Genomic DNA, 19,357 nt, shown 5'->3' with positions numbered 1-19,357 from the left:
CCAGTACAGGATTGCAGGGAGCCGAGGGAGCCGCCGGGCGGCCCTTCCCCTTCCCCGCCCCTGCCGTCCCCGCGGGCCCGGGGACTGCGCGGCCGCTGTGCCCAGCGGGGCGCTGCTCCCGGCTGTCCCGGGCGCGGGCGCTGCCGGGCCGGGGGCCGCCCCCGGGGCGGGCCGGGCGGGGGCGGTGCCCGCAGCCGCGTACAAAGGGCGGTGCGCGGCGCAGCGCCGAGCCCGAAGCCTCCGAGCTTACGGCTGCTGCGGCTCCGCAGACCGAGCCGGGCGTCGCACGGCGCTCGGCCCATCGGCGGCGGAGCGTCCCCGCCCGCCCGCGGCGCATAAGGCTAAGGCTTTCCGACTTCAGCTACAGTGCTAGCTAAGTCGGGGAAGGCAACACGGAGCGAAGCCGCGCGTCCCCCCGCCTCCTCTCGGCATCGGGCTCTGGCAGCGGCTGAGCGGGCCGGCATGGCGCGGGGAGCGGAGCCGGCGGGCGAGCGGCGGCGCTGCGGTCAGTGCGCGGCGGCGGGGGCGGCCGGGCCGCCTGTCGCTCGGTGGCCGGGCGCGGGCGAGCGGGGCGGGGGGCGAGAGGCCCCGCCGGGGCCGCTGCGCGGCGCTGCCCGCGGGTGGTGGGCTCGGCGCGGTAGCCGCCGCCCCGGAGCGCGGCGTGTCCCGGTGGCGGCTGCGCTCTGAAAGCGGTGGTGGGCTCCTCCACGGCAGCCAGCAGTAGCCGGTGTGTACCGAAATGCGGTGGATGTGCCTGAAGCTCCTTTAGCGTTTGTTTCTCGTTTCTCATTTAGGATCTGTGGTTGCCTATTTCACCTCTGCAAAGTTTCTTCTTTATCTTGGACATGCGCTGTCCACTTGGGTAAGTAATGTACTGGCCTGGTAGAAGTAGGATTTTATTAATCTAGCGATGACTTAAGCGAGTGTTACTGGTACTCTCCAAAAAACCTTCATGAAATAGGACACCACCGCAAAGACTGAGGTCTTGTTACAACACCTTGCCATTAAAAGTCTTCACAGTCTTGACATGGTATGTTGCAGTAGATTCAGTTTTCATTAGCACAGAGTAGTGCAGTACTCAATTTCCTGAGGGCCTGGTTCTGTACCTCTTTATGCTTTTAAGTAACTGCAGAACCAGTGAGACTCCTCATAGAGTAAGTTCTGAGTTAAAGAAGTGAAGCATAGTCCATGGCAGAATGAAAGTCCATTGCAACGTGTATTTGAAGGGCTTGTATACTTACTACACTTACTAATGAGAAATACTCAGTGTTCACAATGGACCCATTACTGTCACTCATTAGCAAACCTGTTGAGAGTGTCAGGAGATGTCTCTTTTTCTGTCAAGATGTTTGCCTTCTGAAATGCTTTCCTTCTGTACTAAAGTAACTTACTACACTAGTTTCTAATCACTTGAAAGATATTAAAAAAATCTTAAAATATGCACTAAAAATAGACTATCTGGTTCTATCACATATAATAAAATTAAGAATATATGTATCTTGCAATACAATCTTAAGTCTCCATTCAGTGGCTTGATTCACAAAGAAGTGGAAAGTTTCCTCCCTAATATTCCCTGGTTTGTCTTTAGTTCTGGATGTGGACTGGTTTAATGTGTGCTTTGTATAGCATTGAACAAATGGCTGATATACAGTTACAACATTGCATGCATAACTCTGGCAGCTCCTCGCTTTCACTAACCTGAAAGGTCATACTGATGTCTGTTAGTGGAAGAAGGCTTGGAGTGGTATCAAATGCTTGTTTAAACAAGTGCAATATTTTAGCAATTATTAATATTATTCAAGGAGCTGGGTGGTGATGTTTCTGTTTGGCTCACTGCTTTTCAGACGTCAGGGTTGTTACCTGCAACAGTTCTTGTCAGTAATGCCCACAAAGTGCCTAACTGGCAATTTGGCCAGCCCTGCTTACTCTCCCTGATGAGTGCTTCCAAGCTTGGCAGTGGGACTGCTCTCAGAGTACATGAGTAAAGGTGACAAAGCAGAGTTTGAAAACAATTTTGCACACTGTAACAAACATTAGACTGCAAGATGTCTATACAGGTGTTTCTCAATATTAATAGTTTACTCCTTGTTCCAGTGTGTTTTCTTTTGTGCTGGAAATCTTGACTCAAAAAAAAATGCAACCAAACTTGCTGAAACAACAGAAATATAGCTTATTTTAACAGAACTGGGTGCAGGACTGCACCTGTTGTACCTCCTGAGCTTTAGTGTTCCTCTAGTCTGAATGTTTTTGCTAACAGGAACAATAAACAAGCACTTTAGTCTTCAGAACTCAAAGTAATTTATCATCTTTGTTCTAAAATGGCTATGTCCACAATACAAAACCCGATAGAAATGTGGTTTTGCTGTAACTGAGAGAGCTAATTTGGTTTCTGTGTTACTAAGCATTCCCAAATACAGAGAGAAGCTGTAAATGATTAAACGTGTCAAATCTCCACAAATGTTCAGATTTGAACAAAGTCTAGACTATGTCTTAGGCTCTTGTTCAGTAAAGCATTTGAATGTGTGCTTGGCCTCAGTGATCTTAACAGGCTGGACTGCTGAACTGGAGTCTCAGACCTTATGCTCTTGCCTTTATGTTTTTAATTCATTGCTGTCTGTCACTCGGCAGTAAAGAAAGAACAGAATGAACTGGGTTCACCTCGTTGGTGCAAGGCCTAATGCTTGCCAGGAGGTCAGTTGCAACTTCCCAGCCTTATCTGTGCCCCTCAGACCTCAGGAGTCCTGTCAGTAGGTAGTAGCCTGGCTACTGCTTAACTTGTGGGCTTCAGTTCTGAGATGGGATTGTATGCATTCAGGCTGAGATGATTATAAGGATAATTATACTGACAGAAGAGCAAGAACCATCTTTAAAGGATGGTGAGGCTAAACAGCTGTAGTTATTTATTTAAGAGTTGAAATACATGCAGTTTGAGACATTTTAAAGTGAGATTAAGTATATATGATCAAGGATTTGCCCATTTCTGAAGGCAATATTTACTGTTCAAATTTCAGTACATCTTAGCTTGAAATTACATACCTGCTTCAAACCTCTGTAATTTGCTAATATTGTTGTTCTGTGATGTTAATTTATCTTTGCTTGCTCTTTATGGTTTTTAATTCTTGAAAGAAACTCATGCTTCCCGGTTGGAACAGCTTTAGTTACCACAAAAATTACCTGTGTGGATTGGCCTGATCAAACTACTCTGGATAAGGTTGAACAGAGTTCACAGGCTCCTTAGATGAATTGTATAGCAAAATCATGATCTCACTGGAGTCAAAGGAATCTTCCTGTGAGTTTCAAGTGAGATCAGGTTTTTCACTCTGACTGTAGTGGCTGCCACTGACTTTCATGTACGTACATTTTTTAAAAAAAAAATTCCTTTTTCATCTTGTCAGAATTCAATTACTGAAACATCTCTGCATAAAGACAAAAAACTCCAAACTTCTATTATGAAATTCTAATGTGAAAGTACTCTTTTGGCTTATTTTTCTAGCTTAATGATCAGTTACCCAGGCTAATCAAAACTTAGTTAATCCACCTGCATGTATTTTAAGTGAAATTCAGTAAAGAGGTACCTCAAGTCATATTAAGTTTAAGTGAATGCTAGACTTGGGAAATTATATCCCTGTGTTTTTATTGCTGGAATACTTTCTATATACTTCTACTAACTATGGAATAAAAAGTGGAACATTTTACAGAAGACTTTAGGTATCTCTGGAGAGTGAAAATTGGTTTATTATATACAAGAAGGCATGTCTAAGCTGTTCATGCTTATATTTGCATTTTTCATTGGTTTTAGTTCGAAAACATACCAAATACCCAGAGTTTTTCCTTGAACAGGTAAAACTTTGTTCCCATGTGACTGGTATGTAATTATTTTTCTGCCTATGGTTAGGGAAACAAATATGGATGTTTACACATTACAATGTTTGAAGAAACATCCTTCAGAAAACTTCAATAACATTAAAAGGCAAATTCTTTTTGTGTGTCTATGCTATATTGAAATCTTTAATCAAACTGCAGTTATTTTGACCCTCCAAATAGCATGCTTTTTATGTATCACTTAATTGCTGTGTTAAATGACATGCTAGATTTGGGAGACTTTGCTTTTTAAAAGTGCTTTTATGTTACACCCCCCCAGCCCTTTAGAATACTTGAGGTCCTTAGAAATTTGTACTATTTGCTGTATCACATAGCAATTGCTTATTTAAGATAAGGCAGCAGAATAAAACAGTTTCCTGTTTGGTTTATAAAAGACTGGTGTTAGGGAACCTTACTGAACAAACTGTATACTGTACAATAGTATGAATGATTTCTGTTCATCGGCTTTGTTATTGATTACGTAAAGCATTTTCTGTAGTGCCCTTCTTGTAATATGTTTAAAAATAAAGTGAGATATGACTCCTATCATGTGACAACATAAAAACCTCGATGTATTCATTAGCAAGCCACAGGTCTGTTTGGTAGCAAACCTAAAAATGTTTTGAATAGTATGAAAATTACTTCACTTGGACGTGTTTAACATTTTGGGCTCTTTTTTTTTAACCTGTAGTAAGTGGTATTAGAATGTGAAAGTTTTGTCTTCTAAGCGCTAGGTTAAACTAGCAATCGGTTAAATAGGTTGAACTAGCAATGTGTTTATAATAGATTAAAATAGCTATGATTCTACCTCTTAGTAATATGCTAATGCTTAACACTATTAAAAAGAGCTTAACCCCATTGACTTAAGAAACTTCAGTTAATATTTAGGACAACGCTTTGGTGATTTACCCATTTACCCAAATTGTATTATGACTTGCTATGACTTGACTGCCTCTTGTGTTCTACAGCAGCATTTAAGCTTTGATCATCTAAGAGCAAACTGTCATCTTGAAAAGTTATTTAAATAGTATCGGTAATCAATAAATCTGTTGCTAGTATTTGATCTGTGCTGGAGAATCTATTGTAAGCTTTCTGAGGCTTGTTGAATGTGGCTGGTGACAGACTTTGTCCTGTAATATTATAATAGGAAATATCTGGGACTTTTGATGTGGTATTACAAGCTGTAATGTTGCACTTGATTAGGACAGATTATCTTGGTGATACTGGGATAAAATCAATGGTGACAGGATGTAGTCATCAAAACCAACCCCTCAAAAAAAAAAAAAAACAAAACCAAAAAACCCACCAAAACAACAACCCCAAAATAAAAAACCACCCAAACCAATGAAACACCAAAAAAACCAAACAACCCCCACGCACCCCCACCCCCACCCCCTTTCATGTGTAACAAACCTTTATTTTAATACAGACTTTTGTCAGGGCATTAGTAAAATAGTCAACTTGTATGCTTGCGAAGTGCAAATAGTAATAACAGTAATGTTGTGTATGTACTCTTTTGTTACTCCTAAAGGGGGATCGTATGTGGCATTTTGCTGTGTCTGTATTCCTGGTTGAACTGTATGGAAACAGCTTACTCCTGACTGCAGTCTATGGACTGGTTGTGGCGGGATCAGTTCTTCTCCTGGGAGCCATTATTGGAGACTGGGTGGACAAGAACTCCAGGCTCAAAGGTTAGATGCCTAGAGCAGGTTATTTACTTAAGGATGGATCAAATTAATGTAAAAAGATAAAGCTGTTAGAGTTAACTCCTCAAGTCAAATATGAGAACAGGGCTTGCTCAGATTTTTTTTAAGAAGGATAGTGTTTCAGAGTGGTAATGATTATACAAAGATAGTGTCCAAGACAGGAGGAAAACAGTTTTATGTCACAATGTGGCCAATACTTGGGCTAAACCTGTACGATATGTAGAGATGCGCAGAAATGCAAAAGGTAAAAAGCACATAATTTTAAGGACTACAGACCAAGTTCTTTACAGTCTAATACTAACATACACTTGCGTTATTTGTTGTCTTCTGTCTGGATACAAACATCTTCCACTTAAGTGTAAACACACACTGCATTTGCATTATACATATTTTAAATACGTATGCTTTAGATTGTTTTATAAATAACATGGTGTCAGGTTCTTCATACACATTTTTACTTTCCAAGAGTTTACAAAATAGCATCTGTTCCATGGTATGCTGAAGATGAATTTTAGAGATGCAAGCTAAGTCTTGTTTTTAACCTTTTAAAAATAGTGTCAGCATTTAAACAGGTACAGTTTGGTTTTTCATTGAGAAAATACCTACTTGGGCTGTAAATTGTTAAGAGCTATGAATTGTTAAGAGCTACGAAGTTACATCAGACATTAATTTGTTTTTCTTAGACACTGGAAGATTCACAATCTAATACGAAGTATAGTTTTACCACTTATATTTTAGGGGGAGAATAGTAAAATAAAAATATTTAAAGAATCTGTGCATGTTCCTTAATATAACTTCCTTAAGCTTATAGTTAGCTCATTCTTATGTTCGTAACTGTTGCTCTCTGTTTTGATTTAAAACAGTGGCCCAGACATCCTTGGTTGTACAGAATGCATCTGTCATCCTGTGTGGTATTATCCTGATGATTGTCTTCTTGTTTAAGACACAGCTTTTGACCTTATACCATGGATGGCTTCTTGTGAGTGCTTGAACTTGTTAATAAGGAATTAACTTACAAAGAAACTTTGGGGAGCATGGGAGACAGATGAATTTTTATTTTTCTCTCTAGTCTGTTGAGACATTCCTGTGAGCTAAAACTGGCAAATGAAACTTTGAGCTAGTTGGGTAAACAGAGGTGATTGTTTTCTGTCAGGAATTGTAAAGTAGACTTGGTCTTGTTTTGTCTGAAGAATAACACTAAAAATGTATGGATTCAAATGTAAAAGTGTCTTTCCTGGTTGTACAGGGTAGGAGTGGAGATCTCCCTTTATCAATTTTCTCACCTTGTAACTTTTCCCCCCCATTTCTCTAGACGATGTGCTATATCCTGGTTATCACAATAGCAAATATTGCCAATTTGGCCAGCACTGCCACAGCGATCACAATTCAGAGGGACTGGATTGTTGTGGTTGCAGGGGAAGACAGAAGCAAACTGGCAGGTGAAATATGTTGCCTTTTTTAATACCTTAAATGTCTTACTTTCCAAGCTTGACTAGAGTTTTACAGAGGTCAGTGCATCTTTGAGTTCAGATACTATGAGAAAACAGTGGGTAAAAAGGGCAGCCTTTATTTTCCTCTTCCCTGCTCTGGACTACACTTACTGAGATTGGAAATTACTGTTGTGATTACAGTTCAGTTAGGCATCCCTAAATTTGTTTTGTCCTCCTTTTAATCCTACTGCAGCTTTGTCAGGAAAACTTTATTCTTGCTGAACAAATAAACATACACCACACTCTTAAATAACCAGTGTTTAATAGAAAAGCTATTTAACTTCCAGCCAAGTGTTGCAATCCTTTATTTTTAGGTCCCTGGAATGAAACAGAAAACTGTTGCATAACTGGGCTTCTCACATAGGGATCAAAGAAAGAGGTACATGAGAATGAAGTCCAGAACAGTGAAGTAGGTGGATCAGGAAATGCTGTGCATGCAGATACATTTGAAATCTTGCACTTCTCTAGCATTACGTCTAACTCAGAGCTGTGAACCCTTTTCCTCAGTTGGAACTGAAAGCTCTGTATTTCTTTGACATCTGATACCTTTGGTATTGGACTACAGACTTAATCTGCTTTTTTGCCTAGTAAATATTTTTCCGGTTTTTTTCCCCTTTCTTGCACAGTGGCATGGCGTTATTAGGAGAGAGAATGAGTTCCCACTCAAATTCTGCTGCAGCTTGGTGGTCATGACACTACTTGGATGTGAGATTGTTTGGGATCCTCCCCAAGGATGCATTGAATCTGACTCTCCTTTGCTGGGGGGTACTCCTAGCCGCAAGGCTATTCACACCAAGGGATGTATGATTGATCTTTGGCTATGCTGCTGCTCTGATTGTAACAGACAGCATGGGAAGCAGCATTTTTTGCAATGAACTTGGGCTGGCTATGTGGGCTCTGAATCAACCCTATAAGGGGACTTAAGCCTTCCCAGATAGAGGAACTGATACTGAAGTACAAACAAGGCACAGAGCAGCTTAACATTGCCAAGACATTTATAGCTCACTAAAGTGACTCTGGGACTAAAGTTTTAAGTCTGACACTTGGGGAGTTTAGATACCTCCAGGCCTAGACAGCGTTTCAGCGTCTGGACTCTAATTTTGTATGAAGCTGTCGAAATTGCCCATAAAGTTCAGTTTACATGCCAGAGTCCTTTTAGGGATGTGAATCCTATGTTGCGGATGTATTCTTGATGTTTATCTCCAATGAAGGAATCTTATTTCTCAGTCTCATCCAGGAGAGGCTATGTCTTAATTAGATGCATTTGAAGTGTCTTGCTTTCATTTCCCAGTGTACAAATTTTCTACCATAGTCTTTTATTTTGACCTTGCAGTGCCTTTCTAGGTTATGCCTTTTGTAAAGCAGCAGTACAGGTTAACTTTCTTTATGTGTGTGAATCACAAGTAGAAAAATATCATCTATCTGTACAAACCTTAAAGTTCTAATGGGTCTCATTAACCTTTCTTCTTGTGTCAGATCTTATTCAGCAAGTCATCTCCCCAATTCCTGTACTGCTTACTACACATGAGATAAGGTACAGACCACGCCTGCAGAGAACTGCTGCGTGGGAGGCAGTCCTGCCTCTGTGCTGCTTCATGATCTCAGACAGAATTATATGACCACTTATATTCGGTACTGAAAAATCAGGCAAGAGTTTACTCTCAATTCTCATGCAACTTAATTTAAAAAGAAAAAAACCCACTGAACTAAGCACCTTAGTTCAACAGATCTACCTAAAGGATTTCTTCCAGGCTTAACAGGGTTGTTACATGTTTAAGCATCATGTAATTTGGAGACTGTTGAAATTTCTTAACTTAAAAAATTAAACGTCAGCATTGACTTTGCAGCAAATACTGTTGTCCATCTCTGCACTGTTACCTTTCCTTAAAGAGGAGCCTTAGTTAAGTAAGTTAGTGGAACAGGGAAATAAAAAATTGCCTTGGCTTCCCCTTCTTCATTGTCCTTGATTAATTTTTCCATTCACTCTTACTTTGTACCTTTCCTGAGTGGAAATATTAGCCTTCCTCAAACAGATTAAAAAAAAAAAAAAAGCTTAGTTCTTGGAATTTTTAAAGCCAAATATCATGCAAGTATCTAACTTGCTCATCTTAGTTAACCTATCAGTCAAACAGTTAGAATTCAAAGTCAATATTAAGTGGAATAACCTAAACATTTCTTTGAAGGGCAAGGAGTAATTCTCTGCAGGTTCAGAAAAGCAGCTTCATACTGCATACAGTTTCACTTGCCCTTCAAAAGCTCTAATTTCATAATAGGACTCTAAAATGGGTTTGAGGAGTACTTCTAAGCACCTTGAAGCCCTGATGTGCAAAACCATTGAGTGTCTAGCAACTTTTAGGGGTGGAACAGGCGCCATTAATTGGAAACTTACAGGAGCTCAGAGGGTGCAATGATGCTAAAGCTGGTAAGATTGAGGAGGGTGAGACATCCCCTACCAGCAAATGGAAGATGCAGTCATGCTAAGAGTGGGCTGCTTGTTTTGACTATTAACATCAACGTGTGGAACAGAAAGGAGTGAGGACTTTGCTCATTAAGTTCTGAGAGTGCCTACAACTGCCATCAACCAGTGTGACTCAATAAGGAAATTTAAAGCTGTTTCAAAGGTCTGCTGCTATCATGGTGGGTACTGTGGTCACCAGTTATTAGAAGTACATGGAGGAGATTAAGAAATACAGGGTCCAGTATTGGGAGATAGTAGTTGCTAAAATTACCTTTACAGGAAAGAATTCCACTGTATGAGAGTCCTCTTAATGTCTGGAGTTGTGCATGCTGGGTTTGAATGTTACAGAGATAGGCTTAGGAGTCCATAATGTCACTAGGATGTAAGGGTAATCTGATGTCATGACTAACAGTTCTACCTGCAGGAGTACACTTCCACTGTAAACCTGGCATGCAAAACCTGAAAGACCTCATGCAGGCACAACTGGCAGGAGTAGGAATTTGGCTTACAAACACCTTGGTTGGTCCCAGTAAACTTAAATGTGGGAACACTCTGAAGGTGCCTCTGGTTAGCAGTCTAACTCCTGCTCCTGCTGGAACCACTTACAGTTGGAGCAAGACTTCTTAGCTTGATGTGTATACATGTCCAATCCCCAGTTATGGTAGTGAGTGTTTCACTGTAAGTGTTCAGCAATTACTTCATATCATCAAATAATTTCTGACAGATATGAATGCCACAATAAGAAGAATTGATCAGTTGACCAATATCTTGGCCCCAATGGCAGTTGGTCAGATAATGACATTTGGCTCCCCGATGATTGGCTGTGGATTCATTTCTGGCTGGAACCTGATGTCCATGTGTGTGGAATATCTGCTGCTCTGGAAGGTTTATCAGAAAACCCCTACTCTGGCTCTCAAGTCTGCAAAAGTTGAAGAATCGGAACTGAAACAGCTGAATGTAAAGAAAGGTACTGAAAACACAAAATAACTGTTCAAATCCACAGTATATTCACTGTATCAGTCAAACTGAAGTGTTGGCTTTTGTCATCCACAGACACTGCTTTTAGGCTATATAGCTTTCCACTTGTAGCTTGAAGGTTTCACGCTTTGGGTATAGATACCAGAGACTCTAAGTAACAATACTTTGTGCAGCTATTTGAGGAATCCCCTAAAATGCAGCCGAAGAATGAATTCTCTCCTCTTAATTAATCCTTTAGAGTAAGTCTGCCCTGTTATTTAGGGCCTATTGCGAGGAATGCTCCTATCCATCTATGCCATAGCTAATAAGCTGACAAAGCCCTTCGCTCTGTACTGTCTACAAGCAAAACAGCCTGTGTAGGACTCTTTCTTGCTAACTCATGTCTACTTACGCATAGTACTAACAGGCTTTCAGGAGGTTGTAGAATAGGTGGTAATATTTCTAGTCTGGCATGAGTTCTGCATGCTGCAGGAAATGGTAGAGGGGGAAAAAAAAAAATCTACTTTGACCTTCTTCTCTGCTTCCTTGGCCAAGCTGAACAACTGGGATTTGCAGTGTAGATGGCTATGACTATAAGCAACCTTAAAATTGATATTAACATTACTTTAGATTACATTATTTAGTCTTAATATCAGAAATTAAAATTATTTCAGAAGCAGACTCTTTGTTATGAAGTATTTGAAATGTCAGATGCTGGAATACGAAACTTAAGCATTTTCCCATTTTTAAGATAGCAGTATGTGAGTACTCCTGAAAGCTCAAGTTATGGGCTCCCAGCTACAACATATTGTACGTTTTTTAAAGAAAGACTATGAAGAATTCCTGGTTTTTTTCTTTAAAAGCTAGCTAGCAATCTGTTCTTTGCTCACTGTATAGTGAGATAGGAGGCTGCGGTTAAAAGTGCTGGAGAGACATAACTTCTTCCCAGCCAGCAGATCCGTTGTGGTAGTAACCGGCCCAGTAAACTGTTGGACTAGGCTGATGGCAGCCTAGGATAGCGGAGCATGATAAAGAGTGTAGAAGGCTTTTTAGCCTTGGAACTGGCTCTTGAATGCTCATGAAGAATGAAGCATTTCGCAAATGTCAATATGTAGGAAACATCTCTTAATCTTTGCTATTGCAGTATTCTGATTTCAGTAGAAGACTTGCATTTTTAAAAGCTGCAGAAATACTTCGTGTCTTACTTGCTGTATGTGGGGTTTGTTTCAAACTTGACAGTGTAAAAATACTGCTTAGGCATCCAAACATTTGTATAGTTTCTATCCACGTTACTAATCTAAATTAGCTGTGGGTTTTTTGATTTTTGTTTGTGACCAGTGGAAGTGCCTTTCTCCTATATTAGAGTGAAAATGGAATTGTAGAAAAGCATGGTCTAACATTTTAAGTCAAGTTTTGAAAGCTTTTGGCTTTGGTAGGCTTCAGCAAGCATCTCTGCCTTGGTTCTTCTACCATGACATGAGATATTGACAGATGTTTAAGTATTCCCTACTTTCTGTGGTTAGTGCATTTAAACATACAAAGCTATGTTAAAATGCCAACTAACATTGGCGTTCATTAAGCAGATAATTTCTTTATGGAAATGGAGCATTCAGTCACAAGTCTACTGAAAATAAGCAGGATATCCTTTCTCCTACCACAGTATAGCTAAATAAGCAGGAGTTTAAATTGATAGGGATAAACTTTACTTGATCTTACTACCCAGGTGGGATTTAAGGACACTTTAAAACATTTAAGTAATCAGAGGAAGGTTGGTTACAGAATTTAACTGATGCACTTCTGCAGCAGTGAACTTACTACCTGCAAGCAATTGTCTTGCAGTTTACACTCTGGGCTTTCCAGGCAGGAGTGTATCTAACAGTTACATTTCTGTTTACAGAGAGTGACATGAAACCTGCTGAAGGAGTGCAGTTAATTGTTGAGAAGGATGAAACTGGCTTTGAGCCCCAACAGGAGAAGGAAGTCAGCTGCGCTGCCCGGATTGCTGAACCTTTCATCACGTTTCGTGATGGATGGGTTGCATACTACAACCAGCCAGTGTTTCTTGCAGGCATGGGTCTTGCATTTCTGTATATGACTGTTCTGGGCTTTGATTGTATTACTACAGGCTATGCATACACTCAGGGTTTGAGTGGCTCTGTGCTAAGCCTCCTGATGGGTGCCTCAGCAGTCACTGGAATCATGGGAACAGTAGCTTTCACTTGGCTTCGTCGCAAATGTGGCCTGGTTCGCACAGGCCTTATTTCTGGAGTTGCTCAATTTGCTTGTCTGGTCTTGTGTGCCATCTCTGTGTTCATGCCTGGAAGTCCTCTGGATTTGACTGTTTCCCCATTTGCTGACATCAGTGCCAGGCTGTTTGAAAGTGAACCATTACCTACTATAGCATCTCCAGAAGATAAGCCTGAAATGGTTTTTGCAACTGGAATGCCCAACTTGTTAAACGGGTCTACTACTCCTGCTAACAGCGACCCAGAGATGAGTCCTGAGCCTGTGCCTTTAATCTCTGTTAGTCTCCTGTTTGCAGGAGTCATTGCTGCTAGAGTTGGTAAGTATTATGTCTCTATTAAAATCTGATCTGTTGACTGCTTTTAACTCTAGAAATTACAGTGCCTGTCAACTAAATACAAATTTGAGTTTAGAATTGTAGGCTACAGTTGAAGTGTTATATCACATTTCTAAGGCTAATTCATTACACTTCACATAAAAATGACATGATCTTGCAATAGTATTGCCAGTGCAGAGACTGCAGTGCTAGTTTCTTGCATATCATATATCACTAATAAGAGAAGAGTTACCACATTTGGAGATGAATACAACTTGTTTTTTGGAATGCTCATCTCTAAATAATCTTCCTTCACAACCAAATAAAACCATTTGTTAATAGGAAACAGAACTAAACACATCTGCTATGAAAACCTTCAAACTTAGCAGTTTACTAAATTAATCCATTCATTAAATAAATTGTCTAACCTTTAAACTTGTGACCAGCAAAGGAGTTTTGAACAGAAACTTTAATTTGGATGACAGCTTAATTTTTTGAGGAACTGCTGGTTAGTGTAGTATTAGTATCTGTCAACAGAAGAGGCAGTTAAATACATAAATGTCATGAACAGTAATTCTCATCTGTAGAATTTTTGTACTCTTAATTTCTGCAGCTTTTGCTGAATTTTGGAGGAAGAAAATACTTGATTCACATGTATTAAGTTTGTTTGCAAGATAAACTTTTAAAACTGAATTATTAATGGACTAAACCAGTATAGAAGCGAGTGTCAACTGAGACCGTTGTAAATTACTGCGTGTTCTGCATAGTTTAAAACATGTTTGGTTTTTTTGCAAACCTCTTATGCAAAACTTGGCAATTGTCGCTAGCGTGAATACACTGTAAATACCTGCAAACCAGCTATTTAAGTAACGAACAGATGAGCAAAACGCTGTTAACTTGATAGACATGTTGAAGCAAGATGTGACAGGCAAGTTAATGTGTCAAGCTATATATATTGTTTTAGGAAATATTAGTAAAGGGAAAGTAAATTGCTCATGACTGTCAGTGTGAAATCCATTCTAGTCTCACAAGAGGCTAGCTTGTCCTGCGCATTTTTGGTAGAAGTGAGTGTTCGCAAGTGTGAATTGAATTGTGCCAGTAATGAAAGCTTACCATGAGAAGCCCAGTTGTATGGATAACTGTGTTCTTTCTCTCCATAGGCCTTTGGTCCTTTGATTTGACTGTCACACAGTTGCTCCAAGAAAACGTGGTAGAATCTGAAAGAGGCATCATAAATGGTGTCCAAAACTCCATGAATTATCTTCTTGATTTGCTGCACTTCATCATGGTCATCTTGGCCCCAAACCCTGAAGCTTTTGGCTTATTGGTGCTTATTTCTGTGTCTTTTGTTGCAATGGGCCACATAATGTACTTCAGATTTGCCCAAAAAAGCTTGGGAAAACAACTTTTTGTTTGTTGCACTCCTGATCCCAAAGCAGTCTCTGACAGTTCACCACCTGGTAATACATCTACTGTCTGAAAGGATCCACGTCTCTTACTAACTTGCTACACAAATACCATGGTTAAACACATATATACTGCCTTTTGTAACCCTAAGGTGTTTCTCTAGAGTTGAAAACATAACTTAGCTGGGACAGCTGTTTGAGGAAGCTGTCCCAAGAGAGCTAAAATTCATCTTACAGTGATCCTGTAAAAATGTTTCATGTTTGGCAGAGGACAGCCTAGTTGGATCTTGACAGCTGGTGTTTCAAAGGATCCCCACAAGTCATACATCTAGTATTTGATCGCAAAAATAATGCTGGATTTCTGTCGCTGACCTCCACAGTGATACTGTTGATCAGTTCAGTGGTTATACATACTCGATTTGTTCATGAATTCTGAACAATTCTTGTGCTCATTGAGCAAAGTGAGGGGTTTTTTTTAGTTACTTCAGGATAACTTGATGTGCAGTATTTGGTTTTGTGGGGTTTTTCTCTGTTTTTCCCTTACCATGAACGGTTCTGCTCCCCTCTCTTCTGAAATTGATATAAACAATCCTTCTTGGATTCCTGAAGTGGATTCCTGAGTTCCAATGTTTTCCCAAAATACCTTTTTAGTATTTATCTGTTTTGGTTTAACTTTACAGAAACACCTTTATTTTTTTTGCATGTTTCCTTACAAATTAGAGGAGTGCTAGGTACAAGATATTGTATTACACTTTTATTGCACTTCATAAAGTAAAACATAGTCTCATTTTAGCAGAAGCTATTAATGTAACATTATAAAGCATGGCTTTTTAATTGCAAATGACGGGTCTGCTCAGGTTTGATGTAGCAGAAAGTGCTAAGGTCAGGAGTACTGGTACAGGAAGATAAAGTCTAGGGCTAACTTAGTTTTTGCCTCAGAGTACAAGCAGCTTTAGTTTATTTTCAAATGCTATTGTTTTCAGAAATCTTATTAAAGCCTGATGTATTGGAAAATTATTACTATTCCAGGCAAAAGAAGTCAAAAAGTGGATTACTTGTGTTAATCTGTTTCACGTGTATGTGAATTTTGACTTAATTTGTTCTAAAACACCGCTAAAACAATGAGACGTTGGACTGTGTGGCCCTCTAAAGCAACTTCAGAGCAATGAAGAATGATATATCCCTCTGATTTTCCAGAAGTTCTTGCGTTTTTTGTTTTTTTTTTTTTTTACCCTGCATGTGTACTAACACAGTACTTCCATAGTCATTAACCATATGGGCACTTTTGTTGAAACTACTCTATGCACTTTGCTTTCTCAGTAGAGTTGAACCTGGTAGTGTTCTGAGTTTTCCTGTGGCATGACAGTGTGACTTACAAACGTAAATCTTTGTAAAATGTTTGTTTGCAAAATAAGTAGTATGCAAAAACGTACGTCAGCAACTTGTGAAAAGTATCCTCTATAACTTTTAAGATTTTTTTATTTTAGGTACTGTCCTTCACACAGTCATCTATGTTGCCAGACTTCAACCCTGGAATGTAAGTGTGTGAACTCCATTGACATTACAGGCGTTACACCAGGGCTGAATCTAGGCCATTCATCTTAAAATTTGTAACAATTATATTGTATATCAAACTAAATAGAATGTAAAAAAAACCTCTAGTGGCTTTTGTCTCAGATACAATATTTTGTAAGAGGAGTGAGAGGAATGGGAATCCAACGTACAACCAATGTACTTGTGGCCCTCAGTATTCAATAACTGGATCTAACAATTTTTCTCCTCTAATGGACCAAAACTAATCATTACTGCTATGTTATTGAAAGTTTCTCAGGGATGTTTTCACTAGGTTTATAAGTGTTTATACTTTGACCAAGCTTTTGGGTTTTGTTTTGATATAATAAAGTAAAATATGTAAATTACGGTAGTTTTAAAATTTGTGACTCAATCCTGAGTTATGCTTAAGGAAAAGGGAATTTTGCCATCAGCAGAATTTAAGTCAGAAGACAATAAAACAAGCTTATCTAGGTTTGTAGAATAATTATGCCCAAAGGATAGCCTATACAGCATGTGATAAGTACACTAGTAAATAAAATACCTCTGATTTGCCAAATATGTTTTCTCTTGTGTATCTAATCTAAATTGGGACCAGATTTTAATATTGCTGAATATAAATAAAGGTAGCCCAAATGTTAGTGAATGCCTCTATACTGCACTTTGATAACATCTGAATGCCACTGTATATATTGAACTCAGTGGCCATCAGGGAAACAAAGGTGAAAATGCAGCTTCTTGTGGGCTGTCTATAGCCTACAGAACCCAGTGTGCCTAAAGCTTAATGCTGTAGCGCTATGCACCAGACATCCCGGAGAGGATGTACTCCTGAAGTCTAGAGCTCCAAAAACGTAACAAATGGAGCTGGGAGCATGCCATGTTCCTAATGTCTTCCACCCCCCCTACCCCCACCCCCCACCCCCACCCCCGAGCAATGTAGTCTTATTTGAGTTGAGTAGCAATTTGTTTCATAAATAGTTCCACTAGATAGTGCAGTCTGGATTTCAAGCCAAAAAAGTAGTATTGGGAGGGGGCTGGACCTTTGTATTTTGTACACATAATGTTGCTAGGGTTCATATGTGCAGATACAGAGCTGGAAGGCAAGAGAATCCTAAAAGAGAAAGAAGGAAGGTGGATGCTAGCTTTAAGAGGAATAAGGAGGTCTAAATTGGAAATCTAGTATGTATTGATCTGAGTCAGATGTCAAAAAATGTACGCTGCTTGAGCACAACCCATGTGTGTATAAGTCTAAGATGTACGCAGACACCTGTACTTATTAGTGCTTTGAAGCAATGTGGAGCCTGCAGTCTTACTTAGCAGGACTTTCATTAAGTAAGCATTTTTGGCCTTGTATTTATTTATTATTTTTAAATGTGTCCAATTTGGATGAAAACTGCCCTTAAAATGTACGCACTAGAAATCAATCTTACCAGAATAGCATATTTTATTATACAACTTTATGCTGGACATAGTATTGATTTATGTATTACTATTGTTAAAGCTAATGAATAAATTTGCATAAAAATTCATTTGTCCTGTATTATTTGGTTTGTGCGCATCTCTGTATGCTACATTTAACATGGCCTGTAGATGAAGGCTTTCCGTAGTGATGGGGTGGAAACTGCCATGAAACACAAACAAATAGCGTTGAGGAGGACGCAAACAACAAGTGTAGTAAAAGCCTTTCCATGACCCTATAGCTCTGTCTTTAGTGAACTGATTTTTATTTACCATCCACAGTGGTAACTTACGACACAGTAGCTGAAGTTGTGGTCTTACAACCTCAGCCCAGGACCAGCACTGGTGATACAGCAGTTTTGCATATTGGCTTGCTGAGCCACAGAAAGCAAATGATTTTACTTTCCCAGTCATCTCTTTCCCATATTGAATTTGAGATGACGGCCTTCTGTAGCAGCAATGTGTAGGTGAGAACACTAGGCACAAGTGGTCGCAAATAAATGCAATACTTTTTTAATATTCTGGTTGTAGTCCTGAAAAGTACTTCAACTGAGTATTTTATACAGGACTGCTTCTTGTTACATGTATTTAAGATATGCTGCTTGATGAATCGATCTTTGGAAGGATGCTGTGCTTATTCACTAGGATTTCCCTGAACTGATTCCTCTTTGAACTAGAGGTTTTCCTAGAGAGATACCTTTATGGGTTGTCCCAAGTTATGTTATTACCAAGTTATTCCCCTATGGGAATTAGAGTTAGTAGTAGTAATAATTAGTTATTCCCATGTGGGAATTAGAATGTGGTGAGTTAAAACTACAGGCTTTGTTGCATGTATCAGAATTGGTAGCATTAGGGTAAGTGATGTGCCTCTTTAATAGGAGCTACCAAAATCTCAGTGTTAAATTCAGATTACCAATTTTCATTTTTAGGAATGTTTACCTCCTTCACTGCTACTTACAAACTTAGAAAAGCGTTAGAATACTGACTTGAAAATGTAGTTACACTGATCCACCCCTGTAGGTACAAAGAAAAAGAATTGTGAATGGTATTGTGTAGTATACTTAATGGATAAAGAACACTCTTTTGACTGAAGAAGGCCCTTCACAATTTACCATTTGATGGTTTCACTGTTTTCCTTTACTCAGGTGTTCACATTTTGGAAAGTTTTGAGTTTTCTAAGACCCTGTGGAATTCAGTGCTCAGCAACCAAAGGTAGAATGATTGAAGATGCCTACCACTCTTTACTTGCTTGTTGCACTGCTTTGCTTACTAGGTAGTTGAGATACCAACCCTGCCTGTGGAAGGCAATGTATATTGCATATTACATATTTTATTATTTTTCTCTGGAATATTTAATTGCTTTTATTTTCAAAAGAGTTTTCTTAAACTGAGCACTGATGATACGGGGATTGCAAATTTAATCTTGATAAAGGAAAAAGGATAGAGTGAGCTCAGTCCCTTCAATTTAAACTATTTTCTGTTTCTTTCATGAGAAAACTCTCTCTTAAAAATTCCAAAAGAGTAAGTAGGTTCATATCTAGTAGTTTTAAAATACTACAGTTACTGCTGTCTTTGCTTCTACAAAGTACATGGTGTATACCTCCCAGGTTAACATAGTTTCCTTCCTCAGTTGCCTGAGTGTTCCCTCAGTGATCACTGTTAAAGATCACATCTTTTCACGTCATAGTGTTACACTCCGTTCCCACTGGACAGAGGCTTCTTTCAGAGCCTCCTACACAACTAGTTTTCAAAGCATATATGTAAACTCTTAATCTACAAAGGATCACAATTTGCAGGTAAAGCTTCATAAAGAAACCAAACATTCTGTAATAGAAATGAGCAGTCAATTCCAGACTAAAATAGTAAGTTCTACTGCTTTATAGTATTAAAAACTAGCAGATATTACTGAG

The 19,357-nt window shown here is 39.4% G+C and overlaps 1 protein-coding gene across 1 annotated transcript; it reads left to right on the top strand.

Annotated features, from left to right (window-relative positions):
* The first annotated feature begins 224 nt into the window (after positions 1-224).
* SLC40A1 (solute carrier family 40 member 1) lies at positions 225-16,878 on the top strand. Its single transcript, XM_075511513.1, has 8 exons — positions 225-505; positions 795-862; positions 5,393-5,552; positions 6,431-6,546; positions 6,880-7,006; positions 10,240-10,482; positions 12,370-13,035; positions 14,193-16,878. The coding sequence occupies exons 1-8, from the start codon at positions 463-465 to the stop codon at positions 14,510-14,512; spliced, it is 1,743 nt and encodes a 580-aa protein (XP_075367628.1). The 5' UTR covers positions 225-462; the 3' UTR covers positions 14,513-16,878.
* The last annotated feature ends 2,479 nt before the right edge of the window (positions 16,879-19,357 follow it).

This window comes from Mycteria americana, chromosome 9, assembly GCF_035582795.1.
Source record: "Mycteria americana isolate JAX WOST 10 ecotype Jacksonville Zoo and Gardens chromosome 9, USCA_MyAme_1.0, whole genome shotgun sequence".
Classification (NCBI taxonomy): domain Eukaryota; kingdom Metazoa; phylum Chordata; class Aves; order Ciconiiformes; family Ciconiidae; genus Mycteria; species Mycteria americana.
Note: the sequence above shows the minus strand (reverse complement) of the source record. Positions and strands in the feature narration are given on the sequence as shown.